Here is a 17,088-nt window from a genome sequence, read left to right as displayed (position 1 = left end):
GCTGCAGCGTTCAGTGACAAGCATTCCCATTATTATTGATGTTGTTGTTAATAATAATACAATAATTATTATTATACCAATTATATATATATATATATATATATATATATTTTTTTTTTAATTATAAAAATTAATTTGATTCGGGCTGAAAAATTGCAGACGTTTTCGGGCTGGGGCCGGATTAGGGCTTGAACACCACGGGCCAGGTCTCGGTTAGGGCTGGATGTTTTGCCCCGTGCAGGGCTCTAGGCAGTATGCTAGCTGGAGTCGTTTACCTCCAGTCTTTGTGCTAAGCTAGGCTAGCGGTGGGTGCGTCAGACAGAGTTACGGCACGCACGGAGATGAAAAAAGTACATATGGACTTTTCTAACTCTGGGGGATACGGTGAATAAGCTAAAGTCCCAAAAAGTCAGCGTGTTCCTTTAATTTCTTTGGTTATTGTTATTATTATTTTTATTTTATTTTCAAAATAATATTTTATCTTATTAGTATTTAGTATTATTTTATTAGTATTTAAATAATACATTTTAATTAAATAAATATATTGCTGTTGAAATAATATGATTGCACTTTCAAATACAAAACTATTATTTAATAATAATAATAATAATAATATTTTACATAACATTACAAATAAAATAATAATATTTATGATTGTCTTAATTTCTTTGCCTTCAATTACTTTGCGTATTGTTATTATTTGTATTATTCAAAAAATATTTTATTTACATTTTATTTAAATTATTATTTATTAAAGAAATAAATAAATATATATACTACTGTTGCAATAATACAATTGTACTGTCAAATAAAAAACAAATATTCAATAATAATAATTATTGACGGCTATTATTTTCCTTGGATTTATGCAATTCAAAAATGCAAAAATCTGGTTTAATGATTGAGCATAGACCTGAAAATTACATTTCCAACTTAAACTGTGGCAAATCTTGAATGCTTTAGAGCAAACAGACTGAAGTTTGATCGACACATGACAGATTATTGCTGGAGTGAATTTTTTTTTTTAAACTGCACTTAAAAAAAGTAAAAATGTTCAAAATTTGAGCCTGATATCTCAAAAAATGAGCTTTCAATAAGATTTTGTTTGGCTGCAGTACCAAACGCTTCCACTAGAGAAAATTCGTCTCCCCATTCATTTACAAAGCGCTAATTCCTAATTCCTGTAAACCTTTATTAAGTGGAGTTTATCAAATTGAGGTTGTGTATGCATGTATACCACATTCTGAGTTTGTTTAAACATGCATGTCTTTCTCTTCACCAGATCTCCCATGCTCCCATTGAAGGGATCCTGTTCCGCATCAAGGTCAGCAGGTGTTGGGTTCGATCCGTGCCAGTGGTGAGGAACATATTGCTCAAAGAGGAGTCGTGTTCGAATGACTGTCCCAATAAACTCAGGTTCTCCTTCGAGATGCTTCCGGACCTGCTGTCCCGCTCGTGGGACCTAGAATGTGCAGTTAGACTTTGTTTTCCCGAGTTTCAGGTTTGTGGAGATCTGTTGTGCAAACATGACTTTTTCCAAAGCCCATATTATACAATCATCTCTTCTTGTTTTCTTTTGTGATTTTAGCATTGTGACGTAGAAAAACAAGTCAAGAGGAACTTGCAGGTCAAGCCATATATACCAAACCCAAGTGAGTACGACTTACAAAACATCTCATTTCATCTCAAATATTTTGGAAGTGCACCAAGAAAAAAAGTTAAAAGTCCATTTAAAGCGCAATGCTCAGTGTTCAAATGACACGGGGTGGCTTATGTCAATAACTACTGGTTTGGTATAGTACTAATACTAGTGATCAGCTGATTTTTTAATTATCAGCATCAGCATATCCGTTTTTCTGTTTGCTTATAAGTGTTGGAAACGGGACTTTTATTTTGACATGATCCTTTCTAGTCAAGATTTTTACAACTTCTTCATTCATAAAAAAAATATTACAATAAGATTACAGAATCAAGAAGTTGCAAATCTGTTTTTTTTTTCCATCAAGATCAAATTAATTGTTTTCATATTGATTCATTTTCTAATTATTTATTTCTAATTTAGTAAATATTATGTTAAGTACAGTATTAGTTTCACTGCAACTATTATTTGCTATCTTTAAATTAAATATTGTGATATGTATATCGGCATTGGTAATTAAGAAAAATTCATATTGATCGACTTCTGTATAATACAATAGTAGCAAATGAGATGTCCACAAACATTTCTGAAATGTATTAATTTTTTTAAAATTTGTGCTCAAATACTATTGTTTATCCTGTTAATTACGGAAATTAGCCACTCACAACATTTAACGTCCTTAACAAACTTTAAATTGCTTTTATTAAATGGCAGTATGATGCACACTAATGTTTAATTAATAGTTACAATAATTAATAACACCGTCCCAAGTTTAAGTCTTTCCAAGTATAGTTTCTCCCAAAAATAAACACACAATCGCAGCTGAAATCTGCAGAGACATCAATTTTATAAACACAGGTTTGTTGGGTCATCTGTGTGCGTCACACGATATTCAGGAAACGTATGATGCCCTGTAACCTTGAACCCCGTCATGCTGGATAACCTTGAGTCCTGATTTGGAAACATACCGGAAATAAATCCTCCCATTGGTTGCACAGCATTGATCTGAGCGCCCAACAACTGGACGACACGCCATTGTCCCCGATCCCAACAACTCCCATCTCGCCTCAGCAAAGCGGGTTTATTCTGGAGTGGTGACGTCATCAGTCGTCATGTGACGAGGTCGGGATGCGAGGACAGGAGAACGGGAAGGGGGTGTTTATAGGAAGGCCTGCTCGATGACCTTGTGGCCGCAATCAGAAATAATGAGCCAGTGGGGGATTTATTGTGTCCGAGGTCTGGTATGCATGGCCTTTCCGAAACACGGGCCCGGGTCTCTATTGTCAGCATCGCACAAAGAAGGGAAGGTGTTGATCTTCAAGAGGGAAGACAGTTCCCGGGAAGATGAGTCGAGAACAAACCCTTGCATTCCTCGCCGGCGGCCGGGGTCGTGTTTCTGCAGGGCTGTACGTGCCGGACCCGTCTTCACGCACTCGTTGTTTTTTCCTCCATCTGAGACAATGGACGGGTCGTCTGAAGTTCTTGTTTATTCTTCTTTTTGTTTGTCCAGTGCATTGATGCTCATCCGGAACAGGTCGTGGTCAACAGTAGGGTATATCATGTGTTTGTGTTTTGTTTTTGCGTTCCATTGCTGCTTAAATATGGTTAAAGTCCCCCTGTAGTCAATCATTTTATAGAAAGAAATATTTGAATCAACATAGAATTAGAATTTTAGGCTACAATGGTCTTTTTTATTTTATTTATCAGAAGCTGCATCTGAATTGCTTACTAACATTCTTTAAAATATCTTATTTTATGTTGCGCAAAAGAAATAAAGTCATTCAGGTTTGAAACAACATGAGTAAATGTACAGTAAATAAACTGAATTTTCATTTTTGGGCAAACTATCTGCAAAATATGAATACATTTTCTACATGAAATGGTACTCTAAATATGAAACTAAAACTGACAGTAGGTGGCGGAAAATGTCTAAATGAGTGAGTCATTGAATCATTCATTCATTCGATTTGTTCTAACAGCTATAAACAGAAATAAATGGTTCTTTTTATGAATGGACCATTGAATCATTGGTTCACCCGATTGATTCGCTCAAACTGCAGATTCATTCAGAAGTAAATGGCTCTCTTTATGAATGAGTCATTGAATCATTGGTTCACCCGATTGATTCGCTCAAACTGCAGATTCATTCAGAAGTAAATGGCTCTCTTTATGAATGAGTCATTGAATCATTGGTTCACCCGATTGATTCGCTCAAACTGCAGATTCATTCAGGAGTAAATGGCTCTCTTTATTAATGAGTCATTGAATCATTGGTTCACCCGACTGATTCGCTCAAACTGCAGATTCATTCAGAAGTAAATGGCTCTCTTTATGAATGAGTCATTGAATAATTGGTTCACCCGGTTGATTCTCTCAAACTGTAGATTCAGTCAGAAGTAAATGGCTCTCTTTATGAATGAGTCATTGAATCTCGCTCAAACTGCAGATTCATTCAGAAGTAAATGGCTCTCTCTATTAATGAGTCATTGAATCATTGGTTCACACGATTGATTCGCTCAAACTGCAGATTCATTCAGAAGTAAATGGCTCTCTTTATGAATGAGTCATTGAATCTTGCTCAAACTGCAGATTCATTCAGAAGTAAATGGCTCTCTTTATAAATGAATCATTGAATCATTGGTTCACCCGATTGATTCGCTCAAACTGCAGATTCATTCAGAAACGAATCACCGCTGTGTGTTGCTCGGAGATGCACGACAGTTCTGCTCCGGCTTTATAGGTCATTTTTTTCATTGGCAAAATAGACAATATTGTGTCTAATATTGTGTTATTTTTTTGTGTCTAAAATAACACAATATTAAAGTCCCCCTGTATTCAATAATTTTATCTCTTAAAACTCATCTTTGATCACCAAAATTACACATTTAAATTTCTACATGCTTTAAAATAGCTTGAATGTAACTCGACACACGTGCCTCATTTGGTATATGCAGTTCTATGAATATGCAAATTAGCCTTGTCAGTATACTAGACCTGTGCGTTTCGTCTTAAAGTGACAGCAGCCTAATAAACCTACTGTCCCAGTCATTAATCAAACAACAAAAGAAAACGAGAGAATCTCTCACTGCTCGTCACTGAAGAACTTTGGTAACTTTAATAAGAATCAGTGTATATTTAATTCATAAGGTGAAGTCTATACAGAGTATTATTTTTACATTTGATTACTTTATTCAATTTCTGTATAGTTGGCTATTATTATAAGCTAAATTGTTTATTTAATTTGTATGTTTTTATCTTGTATGTGTCCTATTGTTCATGTTATGCCTGACTGTGTCATCTCACTGTTGTTTGTTGACTGTGTAACTGCCCTGAAAACACAGATTAATGGTTTGAGGGTCATTTTGGGGTTTTTATGAACGCACTGACAGAAGTCTAGGATCGGCACTGCGTGTGATTTGTCAGGAGTCGCTGTGTTCTGGAGGATGCCAGTCCTTCCTGTTTGAGGGGTCGAAGGTCATCCCCTCCTGACCCCCTGCTCCGCAGTTTCCGGCCTCTGTTTGCTCAGCTCAGACTCTCTGACCAAACACACAAATGCAGCTGATGTTTGGTGGAAGCTCTGCTGCAGACTTGGGGAAGAAAACAAATAAAAAGGGACATAAAACAGACCCTTCCTGTGGCATCAAACCAAGAGTTCTTCAAGGCCCTCGGGAAGCATCATTTGAGCAGCCGAGGTGTTTTTGATAAACACTCTCGCCGTCTCTTGGCCTTCAGCTAACACCTCGCCATCAAAGTGCACGATTACAGAGAGACGGACGACTCGAGCGAAAACAAGCCGCTGCCGCTGACCCTCCTGCTTCCCATCATTGTCACGGAGGGGAAGATGAGCGCGTGTGTGGAGCGGCACACTGAACACTGGGACGTGGAGGTCATACGCTGGATGTGTAACTAGAGAGGATTCAAGAGTGGAAACCACAGGAGTCAATCCACCCAGGAGACAGAAGATCAGCCTTTAACGCACATGCATCATCATGCCTGGCCTGGACCATTGAAGTGCTGTCAGTGCTGGCGAGTAACTAGCTAAAAGTATCATGCCACTAGCAACTGAACTGTTAGAACAGTGTCGTCTTAGTGGCCCCTAATGATCGTTGTGACGGAAGTGAATCAATCAAAACTAACTTTATCTGGACAATAACTTTACTCTAGATCTGCTGTAAAGCCTAAACAATCTCTGTTACTGTAATCTCCTGTTATCTCTGTAAAGCTGCTCTGAAACAGTCTATATTGTTAAAGCGCTGTATAAATGCAGGAGACTTGACTTGACTGGCTAAACTACATTTGCCGGTAGCGTGACGGTAGTTCTGCTGTTTTCATATGAGTAGTTTTCCAGCAACAACACTTTAATGGTATAACTGGGGCAACTTTGTACTTTATTTCCCCCTAAATGGTTCATACCTTAAGGGTACGGTACTAACATGCAACTTTGTTTTTTTTATAGTTTTTTTATTTTTTATTATAAAGGGACCATGTACAATTTTTTAACATAAATGTTTCCATTTCATGCATTGTACCGGATTTAGCCAAAGGCTAATTTTCAATAAAAACATACATACACATTAAGGGCCACAAAAAAAAAAAATTCTATTAAACTGCACCAATCTCAATGTTTACAGAGTTGGTTCGATTTAAATCGGTTTTAATTGCCGCTTACATAGACATCAGCGTGCATTTTACAAACTAAATGTGACCCTGGATCACGAGTCGCACGGGTATATATGTGGCAATAGCCAACAATACACTGTATGGGTCAAAATTATCCATTTTTCTTTTATTTCAAAAATCATTAGGATATTATGTTCCATGAAGATATGTTGTAAATCTCCTACCGTAAATATATAAAACATGTATTTTTGTGAGTGAATGCAGCACAATCACCAACATAAATGAACAACTTTAAAGGAGATTTTCTCAATGTTTCGATTGTTTGCTCCCTCAGATTCCAGATGGTCAATAGTTGTATCTCGGCCAAATATTGTCCTATCCTAACAAACCATACATCAATGGAAAGCTTATTTATTCAGCTTTCAGATGATGTATGAATAATCTCAAATTCCAAAAATTGACCCATGTGACTGGTTTTGTGGTCCAGCGTCACAAATATGATTTTTTTTTTTCAAAACTGCACAGTTGTGATATATGACAAGCACTGAGCCAAAGCATGCACGCCGATTTGGTTAGTGTTAGTTCACCCAAAGATGAAAATGTCATCATTTACTCAACCTCGTTCCAAACCCATTTGACTTTCATGCATCTTCAGAACCCATATTTGAAGATAGCTTATTTTAATGAAATCTGAGAGATTTCTGAATCATGAAAAAGTGTTCTCGTCGCTTGATAAACTTAAGGTTACGGTTGATAAACAAATGCAATTACCTAGAAGCCTATGGAGGAGTGAGACAGCTCTCAGATTTCATCATGAACGAAAGTCTTACGGGGTTGGAACAACATGAGGGTGAGTGATTACTGACAGTTTTTGGGTGAACTAACCCTTCAAGAGTCATGAATCAAGCAGTTTAATCCAAGAAGAGACACGGTTGCTTTAAATGATGAGCAGATTTAGTTTAGGCTTATTCACATAGAAACACTGATCAGCGAACAATGTTTGCCTGATTCTAAATTTGGTTTCAGAAGCAGTTTTTATATGTAGTAATAAATGAGGTCAACAGCGCTGTGGTCATCGACTGGTTTAATAGCTTGGTCAACAGGGGTCCTCAAACAGGGTTAGTGTGTTGGCTAACAATGCTACTGTTCCCCAGTGCGTGATATTCAAACCCTAAAAGTTTATTGCATGTTTTTCTGACAGTGAAGCTGTGTTTTCCTACGAGTAGTGACGAAACACTTCACAGCTGAACAAACAAGGCAATAATCCTCATGACGTGAAGGAAACGGTTTCTTCAGACGTCCGAGACATGAACGATTGAATGATCATTAGGTTTTATGTTTTATGATAAGGGATATTTCACTTGTTGAGCTTAGATTTAAAATTTCACTATAATAAGAAAGCTTTAATTTAGTCAAGTCTGGGTTTGATTTATAAATAAATGATCAGTAACGAGAGTTCCTGCAGGTCTGATCCACTCCAAATGTTCTGATCAGGTTTGAAAATAATGTCATTTATTAAAACGATCATAAATTGAATGATGATGAACGTATTAATATAATCGCATGTGTAATCTCAACCCTGAAATATACTGTATACCAAGTCTCTTTAACTCTATAAGCACTATATCAATGAAATGACTAATCTTGACACTTTCCAATAACGTTAGTTTAGCGTTTAGTGTATTTTTCAGAGTATTTTCACTGTAGTTTAAGTACCCTGCATTATGTGTAGCATGTAGCTTAGCAAACTAGAGTTTCCAAGTAACTTTCCTGACTCTTGTAACTTTGATTCTTGTCTTCAAATCCCGGACGATTATTTTCATTTTCATGTTGCTAATCCATGGGGAAGTTAATGGGTTTACACAGACATAAACAATGCAATTGTCTTCCACTGAATGAGGAAAACTGAATGCTCGCTTGCTTTGTTTCAGATCCGTGTTTTGAGTTCGGACTCTCGGCTGTTCTGGGAATCGCGTTCGGAGGATTCCTGATCGGGGTTCTCCTCACCGGAGCTTTATGGTTCATCAAGATTCGCACAGGTGAGTAACACTCGTGGGGAATGAGTTATGTGTGACTTACATGAATACTCAAGCGTGAGAAGATGTATTTGGTAGAGTTTTCTCTGCTCCTTTAGCTTATGAGGGGAGAGGTGGAGAGAGCAGCTCTAACAAGCCTCGCGATGATTTGCCACTAGAAATAAGATGAAGCAGTTAAGTAAGGCCGCAGTATCTCCAGACTGATGATCTGGGGTCTCATTTATAAAACTGTGCGTAGGATCCTTATTGAAAGTGTAGCTACATTAAGCATTAAGACTTATAAAACTGTTCATACGCCAAGAATCTGCACAAATTTCCCTTTATAAATTCCAGTCAGCGGAAGATTGTGTGCACATGCGTTTCCAACCCGAAATAGCCATATATGAGCTTACAACGCCTCGTTTTACTATGCATATTTTCATCTGCATATCATTTGCATATGATTATTCATCCACGTGAGACCATGTTTAACAGTACGAGAAAATATGAGATACGGATGTGCGTCACATTACATTGCTAAAAATTATTTAGTAGCCGATCCTTGTCTTGTTTTTGAATAAAAAAAAAAAATAGTATAAAATACATTTCAGTGAAAGTTATTCTCAATCTTTTCCACTGGCCAAATAGTATTTTTAATTGCTTTATATTTTTAATGGAAACAGATTGGTCTTATTGTGCATTATTGATCATTATATGCGCAAAAATATTTTCTCAGACCATGAGTTCTGCTATTATCATGCGCTAAGCAAACTTTAAAACACAGCATGCCTCAGGAAAAGTGTTAAAAGCAGCGCATACACTACAAATATCTCTATTTATTAGAATATAAAAAATCTTGTAACTTCTCGGTAATGATTTCATGTCATTTAAGAGCTTAACTCCATTAATAAGAGTGGCATATTTAATCTAAATGTGTATCAGATGTAAAACATAGTTGAAATCATTCTTTTATTTATTTAAACTGTTATTGCGAACATGCACTGAATTAATGATTAGGAATCATAATGAGGATGTAAAGCATCTGCCGTCAGTTCCTCAGTTCACCATCGGTGTCGCCAAACTCCGTCTCCAAAACGTTCGTACGCATGGCTCAGAGTTTACTTACAGATGCGCATTCTCCGACAAGTTTGTTTTTAATAGATCACGACCTTTACTTGGGAAGTAGGGTTGGAAACATGCGTACGCCACGTTTATAAATGAGACCCCTGGACTTTTGGAAAAGTCCTGAATATAAGCGATCCCTTCATGAGCTTCTAGACTCGTGGTCTAATGTGTGCATGTGTTTCAGGGCATCCTGTGGCTCTGGGAATGAGATCAACAGCGGCCGAACTCTCAGGTAAACCTCAATCTTTTCTTCTGCACACTTCCTCTGCTCTTTTCCTGTCGCATTTCCTTGAGGTGCGATCGCTTCGCACGATAGTCGCTGTGGAAATCTGTCCTTATTTGTTTTCGTGGATTGCGCTCAATATATGAGAGACGGCGCCAACTCCTGCGAAGACTTCAGATGACGCAAACTCTGAATCAACATGCACCAATGCTGCATTTTTCTAAATGGCATAATAATTTGTAACCCTGGACCACAAAACCAGTCACATGGGTAAATTTTTTTTTAATTAAGATGTATGCATCACCCGAAAGCTGAATAAATAAGCTTTCCATTGGTGTATGGTTTGTTACGATAGGACAATATTTGGCCGAGATACAACTATTGAACATCTGGAATCTGAGGGAGCAAAACAATCGAAACATTGAGACAAATCTCCTTTAAAGTTGTTCATTTATGTTGGCGATTGTCCTGCATTCACTCACAAAAATAAATGTTTTATATATTTACAGTTGGACATTTACAAAATATCTTTGTGGAACATGATCTTTACTTAATATCCTAATGATTTTTGGCATAAAAGAAAAATGGATAATTTTGACCCATTCAATGTATTGTTGGCTATTGCCACAAATATACCCGTTCGACTTATGACTGGTTTTGTGATCCAGGGTCACAATTGTTAACAAACATTACTTCAATGAGCTCATTGTTTCTGCATTAAATTATTACATTGTTTAAACTAATACATTAGGATGAATTTAAGGGCTTTTGGGGTCCCTAGAGATCGATTTTATTAATAGAATGGGTGCGGTAGGGGCCCAACCTCATATTCTTTCATAGGACCCAAAACTGCTAGCGGTGCCCCTGTGGACTGGTATACCGCCCAGCACTAATTGAATATTCCCTGTGTTTTGCCCAGTGCTTTCTCATGATGCCCATGTGATTTGACCAAACGCCCAAAAAATTGTATCTGTTGTCTGAGTTTTAGTTTTTGGTTTGACTGTACCTTTCACACCTACCTTGTTTGATCCGGATTTTCTGACTTTTCAGTTTGATCCGAATCAAAATTACAGGTGTGAACCCTCCCCCGGACCACGGTCCGGACTAAACTGAACAAAGGTTTGGTTCGTTTCTAGTGTGAACGTATTTTCTGTTTGGTTTGGACTTTCAGACCATTTACAGGAAGATCCGGTGGTTCCCGCAGGATTGCTCGCAGTATTCTCCTCCTTTCCTGCCGGCGACCATAAAATGTTCGCACAACCAGGACGTTCATTTGGCGAGTTTGAACTAGCCTCGAGTATAGTTGGTGCTGCAGGTCGTAATGCTATAATAATAACAGTATAGTGGCAACGATATGCATCTCTTCATTCACTCTTGTCAAAGTTTCCCACCGAATTGACATGCTGACATCAGACGCACGTCCGTTTACAAACCAATCAATGTCGAGATGCAGCCCATATAGATGATGACGACAGGACGCAAGTGTGTCATGTACAGTTCTTTAGTGCGCTCGCATAATTGCAATGTGAAACCAAACCAAAACTTACCGAATATGTAAAATGTATCAAAACATGAACTTTGGTTCGGACTCTCAGGTTTCAAAAATGCCCTTAATTGTAATCTAGACTCATGCATTTTCACGGGAACGCGATTTATAGATTATCATGACAGAATATGCTAATCAATAACTAGAAAATAACTCCACATAAGCTACATAAATTCATCAACTAACCAAATGTCATGTTGCATTTTACATGTTTCACGTCTCTCCATCATTGTCTGAATCCGGTATGAACATAAAAGGCTAAACGTTTTTGAAATTTTCCGTGTGTGTTTGTGTGCTAGCAGCTCCGATTACCTCACACAGACACACACAGAAAACACACGAGCTCTTGAAGCTCCGCCCCCTTTGCCGGGAGCAGCAGCTCATTTGCATTTAAAGGGCCAGACACAAAAACGGTGCGTTTTTGCTCACCCTCAAAAAGTGACCATTTTAACATGCTATATGAAAATATCTGTGGGGTATTTTGAGCTAAAACTTAATTTACACACTCTGGGGACATCAGAGATTTATTTTACATCTTGTGAAAAGGGCATTATATCACCCCTTTAAAACGATGTGTATTGTGAAAAGCACTATACACATGCATGTGAACTGAATTGAATATTCCCTGTGTTTTGTCCAGTGCTTTCTCTGTCCGGATGCCCATGTGGTTTGACCAAACGCCAGCCCGTGCCCACCCACCCGTCTCCGTCTGAGGACAGCAGTGCCAACGCCAGCATCGGCAGCACCCAGAGCACACCCACCAGCAGCATGGCATAACGTCATAACACAACCACAACGTCCCTCTCCAAGCCGTCTCTCTCCACGCCGGGAGAAAGCCAGAGAAACGTTCCCTGTACCTCACACACTCTACTCGCTCCGCCGGCTACGGGAAGTCAGCGGGGACGAAGAATAAAAAAAGAAAACGCTCGGCTCCCAGAGACAGGAAAAACAACGCATAACCCCCAGGAACTAACAGGAAATTCGTGGCATTCTTGTGCCGGAGCCTCTCTGATGGAGGCGACAGAAGACTTCACAGACAAACAGCTCATGACGCATCAGTTCGCGGCTCAAAGAGACGAACAAACAAACGTCAGACAGACAGATTGCCTCGTATCCCATAACATTCATGATGTGATATGATGAAGCATTCAAACAAATCAAAACAGCGATAATAAAATGAAGGATTTTTATTTTTAGAGTTCTTACTGTACTCTCACATGCATGGGACAGATTGGAAAATGGCTACCTCGAGTCTCTATGGATGTAGATTTGTTAAATATTTGCTTGACCAAAACTAGGAACAGTGGCTGCATGAATCTCATGAAATAATTTACATATTTAATCCCCAAATCAATACAAATACTTTTTTTTTGTATTGCAATCTCATTCTTATTACTGAAATTTTGAAGAGTTTTTTTGGATCATAGTAGTCTTTGTTGCATTGCTAAATTGAAAATTGTTCATTTCAATATAAATATTATGGCTGTAATAAATAATACATTAATAATCCTATATTTTCTCTATGCAAAATGTTTTTTTTTTTCTCTCTCTTTTGATTATGGGGTGAAATATGACCCAAGATGTTTTCATGAGATTCATATGGGTGTTTTTATTTTTTATTTTTCTCTGAAATCAAACGCATCATAGATCAAATGGTTTGTTCATTACATTTTGTAACTTTGTCATGAATATGTGGTTATTAGCAATAGTAATTAAGCAACTTCAGATCAGTTTTTTTTTGTAACTCTTTATTTTGAGGTGACGCAGTTACACATTACTGCATGTACTTACTATTTTAATAACTGTAAATTATGCATAATTACAAGTAACACCCTAAACCAAACCATAACCGTAACTCTATCGTAAGTACATGGTTAATTAATATTCGGAATACTTATATGAGCAAGTACAATGTAACTACGTTACCTCAAAAAAAGTGTGTGTGGCTATTATATGTACAGTATATGCATTATGCTGTAGATTCAGTATATAGTAAATTCATAACTTCAGCAGTTGGCCTGAAGTTTTCATATTTTAGTTTTTATATTTGAAGAAGTGAAAACGAGCCCAACAAAACCAAAAACTCTTGTGATGTAGCTTATTACAACAGTATACTGTATACTATGCATTTCATGTGAATTTATTCATATATTTGTATTAATTTTATTTGTGTGTGTGTGTGTGTGTGCGCGACTTTCTTTCATCGGTGGAGCACAAAAGGAGACGTTTAGCACAATGTTCACGCTGCTCTTTTGCAGACAGAGGCTGTCGAGCGTCAAAAAGCATAAAAGTATTCATTCACCACATCCCACGTCTTCTGAAATCATCTGATCGTTTTGTATTGAGGAACAGAGCCAAATTTGAATCACTTTCAGTGTGTGGTGTGTGTGTGGTGTGTATATGAAGCGCACAGCTGTGAACTGATCCTTTAACATTGGCTGGATGTGAAAAGCAGGAAAATGCCACTTGAGCATTTGGTGCAATATCTGTGGTATTCTTGTATGTTCATATAATTATTTGTGTCTGTATGTAAACTGTTTTATACTGCATTGTTATATCAACTTTTATAAATAACATTTGTATTGCATGTTTCTGTTTTCTCTGGAACGTTACCATTTAAAGCACTTCCCTAACGGTCATTATCTGGTCATATTTGTTCAGTTTTCCCCATTTTGAAGAATTATTTTAATCCAATTTGACATACTTTAAATTAAATCATGAAAACAACGCCTCCAAATGTCATAACAGTTTATTTATTGCTGCTCTGGTGATGTTCTGGGAATGTCCGGTTCTGGGAATTGCAGAACTGCCAAAAGAAGTGAAAGCAGAAGTTTTGTCCAACTTCACTCTGTTCTGCACATATACAGTATATTACACTGCCTGACCAAAAGAAAGAAAGATTAGTTAGAAAGAAAGAAATTAGTTTGAAAGAAGGGAAGATTAGTTAGAAAGAAAGAAAGAAAGAAAGAAAGAAAGAAAGAAAGAAAGAAAGAAAGAAAGAAAGAAAGAAAGAAAGAAAGAAAGAAAGAAAGAAAGAAAGAAAGAAGTATAAGTTAGAAAGAAAGATTAGTTAGAAAGAAAGAAAGAAAAGTTAGAAAGAAAGATAGATTAGTTCGAAAGAAAGGAAAAAGAAAGATTAGTTAGAAAGAAAGAAAGGAAAAAGAAAGAAAGATTAGTTAGAAAGAAAGGAAAAAGAAAGAAAGATTAGTTAGAAAGAAAAAGATTAGTTAGAAAGAAAGATTAATTAGAAAGAAAGATGAGTTAGAAAGAAAGAAAGGTTAAAAAGAAAGAAAGATTAGTTAGAAAGAAAGAAAGAAACTTACTTTCTACTACTGTACTTTAGCTTTGATTACTATGTGCATTTATCTTGGCATTGTTTTGACAACCTTATGCAACATCACAGCATTTATTTCCATCAATAAATGTCAACTTTAGCTTTCGGCTTGCTTAGTTGGGGACATTTAATATTTATTATTCAACAATATTTTTGATCTCCTGCATTGACACCATTATATGAGAATTGAACTGAGCTGGACGATGACATTACGGTTTTCTCCAGAGCGGCGATATATATATATATGAACTAAATTTATAACTTTTTTACAACAGATATGAACCATCACTGATCTTACTTAAGCTGGACTGTGACGCTATTTTCTTCTAGACAAAAACTCTGTTGCATTATTCTCCTGTTATCTCTGTAAAGCGGCTTTGAAACACTGCTATATAAATAACGGTGACTTGACAAGTTGCATTCAGATCTTGTGTTGACGATGGGAGAGTTCAAGCGCTCTGTAAAGTCTTCCTTGTTGCATCCCAAGACTTTTAATATGTGACCCTGGATCATATCACCAGTCACGAGTCGCACGGGTATTGAATGGGTCAAAATTATCGATTTTTCTTTCATGCCAAAAATCATTAGGATATTAAGTAAAGATCATGATCCATGAAGATATTTTGTAAATTTCCTACAGTAAATATATATAAAAAAAAATTATTTCTGTGAGTGAATGCAGCACAATCGCCAACATAAATGAACAACTTTAAAGGAGATTTTCTCAATGTTTCGATTTGTTTGCTCCCTCAGATTCCAGATTTTCAATAGTTGTATCTCGGACAAATATTGTCCTATCCTAACAAACCATACATCAATGGAAAGATTATTTATTCAGCTTTCAGATAATGTATAAATCTCAGTTTCAAATAAATTGACCCATGTGACTGGTTTTGTGGTCCAGGGCCACATATAGTTCTGGTCGGGACTCAGTGGTGAAGCTGATTCCTCGTGATCCCCGACACACTCTTTCACAATTTGAGCCCAAAGAATCTTGGCATTGTGATCCTGGAATATGGCCATGGGAAACATCCTCCGACATGGATGATTAACAGATGAAACGTTAGGGTTAAAATAACCGTTGCCAAACAAACAACATATATTAATCCTGGCAATAATGCAATATTTAAATCTAAACGTGACTTTTTGTAGTCATGCAGTGTGTCTTGATTGAACTCATAGTGTTACACAAATGAACCCAACCAATCATCACACATCACACATCACGCTCCCGATAGGAAATCACATTTCAAAGGGAATTAATCTACTAAAATTGAATGTCAACAATCTTTTTGATTTGTGATCTTTTTAATAATAATCTACTACAATCAACCTGTATTGGCAAAAATTCAACATCAAAACCATAAAACACAGTGTGTGGCAAATAGATTGAGCAATAAGAATTGTTCTAGCTCAAGCAACTAATGAAGCCGTTGATTAGTGAGGCGACGCCAGTCCTGTCCTGCAGATTTGTGCTATTGTGAGGGATTCATTTCAGGGGCTCATTTTGCAGAAGACATTAAAAGTTTCATTTTCAGTTGAATTTGGAGAAACACACTCAAACACACACACACTCACACACAAACACTCACTCATTTGCTCTCTCTCTCTCTCTCTCTCTCTCTCTCTCTCTCTCTCTCTCTCTCTCTCTCTCTCCAATATTGCCAATATTACATTAGAATAATTATAAAGACATCAAAATAATAAAATATTATAACAAATTTAAATGTACAAATTAACAGTATGAGTATCAGTAACAAATTCAAATATGAGTGTACATATACCACAGTGTTTTAACACACACACAGACACGCACACACACACACACACACACACACACACACACACACACACACACACACACACACACACACACACACACACAAACACACACACACACACACACACACACACACACACACACACACACACACACACACACACACACACACACACACACACACACATTACTGAGGGTCAATGTGGATGTGGTGGACAGTAGGGAAACACACACACACACACACACACACACACACACACACACACACACACACACACACACACACACACACACACACACACACACACACACACACACACACACACACACACACACACAACCCAACCCAGTGTAGCTTTACCACAACTTGAGTAAAATATGCTCCCTTTAAATGCATTCTGGACCAATTGTAGTTTTGAAATAAGAGATTGATTTACTCCCAAATAAACTGTGTGACAGTAATCCAAGTGGGACGAAATAAATGCGTGAGTCACTGTCTCAAGATCAGAAGCAGACAAAAATATTTCATTTTACTTAATCTGAGCAGCAAATGTTCAGGATGAGTCTAAAACTACACCCAGATCCCTTATCTGGAGCCGCACATTCGCTGACCACGGACCCAGAACATCTCGTAAGTCACTTTTATCCTGATTTGGCCCCAAAGTGATAACCCACATGAACACTTTATCACACATGATAGTCTGGACGCCATATCAAGAGGATGATGGGAAATGACCAGATCAGAAGTGCTGTCATTATCAGTGTGAGATTCATCCAAACCTTCTGCAGCGACAGACAGAGGGAAG

At 37.3% G+C, this 17,088-nt stretch overlaps 1 protein-coding gene across 5 annotated transcripts in view; it reads left to right on the top strand.

The window, feature by feature from the left end:
- Window positions 1-14,125, top strand: part of eng (endoglin) — a 55,206-nt gene extending 41,081 nt beyond the window's left edge. For 3 of the 5 annotated variants that reach the window (XM_081367014.1, XM_081367015.1, XM_081367016.1), the window contains exons 10-14: window positions 1,283-1,501; window positions 1,589-1,652; window positions 8,191-8,298; window positions 9,584-9,631; window positions 11,809-14,125. In XM_081367014.1, the coding sequence (XP_081223140.1) occupies window positions 1,283-1,501; window positions 1,589-1,652; window positions 8,191-8,298; window positions 9,584-9,631; window positions 11,809-11,945 (576 nt within the window). In that variant the 3' untranslated portion in view covers window positions 11,946-14,125. Of the gene's footprint in view, window positions 1-1,282; window positions 1,502-1,588; window positions 1,653-8,190; window positions 8,299-8,393; window positions 8,474-9,583; window positions 9,632-11,808 lie in introns of all 5 variants that reach the window. The other 2 variants (XR_014030266.1, XR_014030267.1) reach the window with 2 other exon arrangements.
- The last annotated feature ends 2,963 nt before the right edge of the window (window positions 14,126-17,088 follow it).

Source organism: Scardinius erythrophthalmus (genome assembly GCF_964197995.2).
Source record: "Scardinius erythrophthalmus genome assembly, chromosome: 5".
In the NCBI taxonomy this organism is placed as follows: Eukaryota; Metazoa; Chordata; class Actinopteri; order Cypriniformes; family Leuciscidae; genus Scardinius; species Scardinius erythrophthalmus.
The sequence above is the reverse complement of the archived record's forward strand: the minus strand, read 5'-3'. Positions and strand labels throughout refer to the sequence as shown.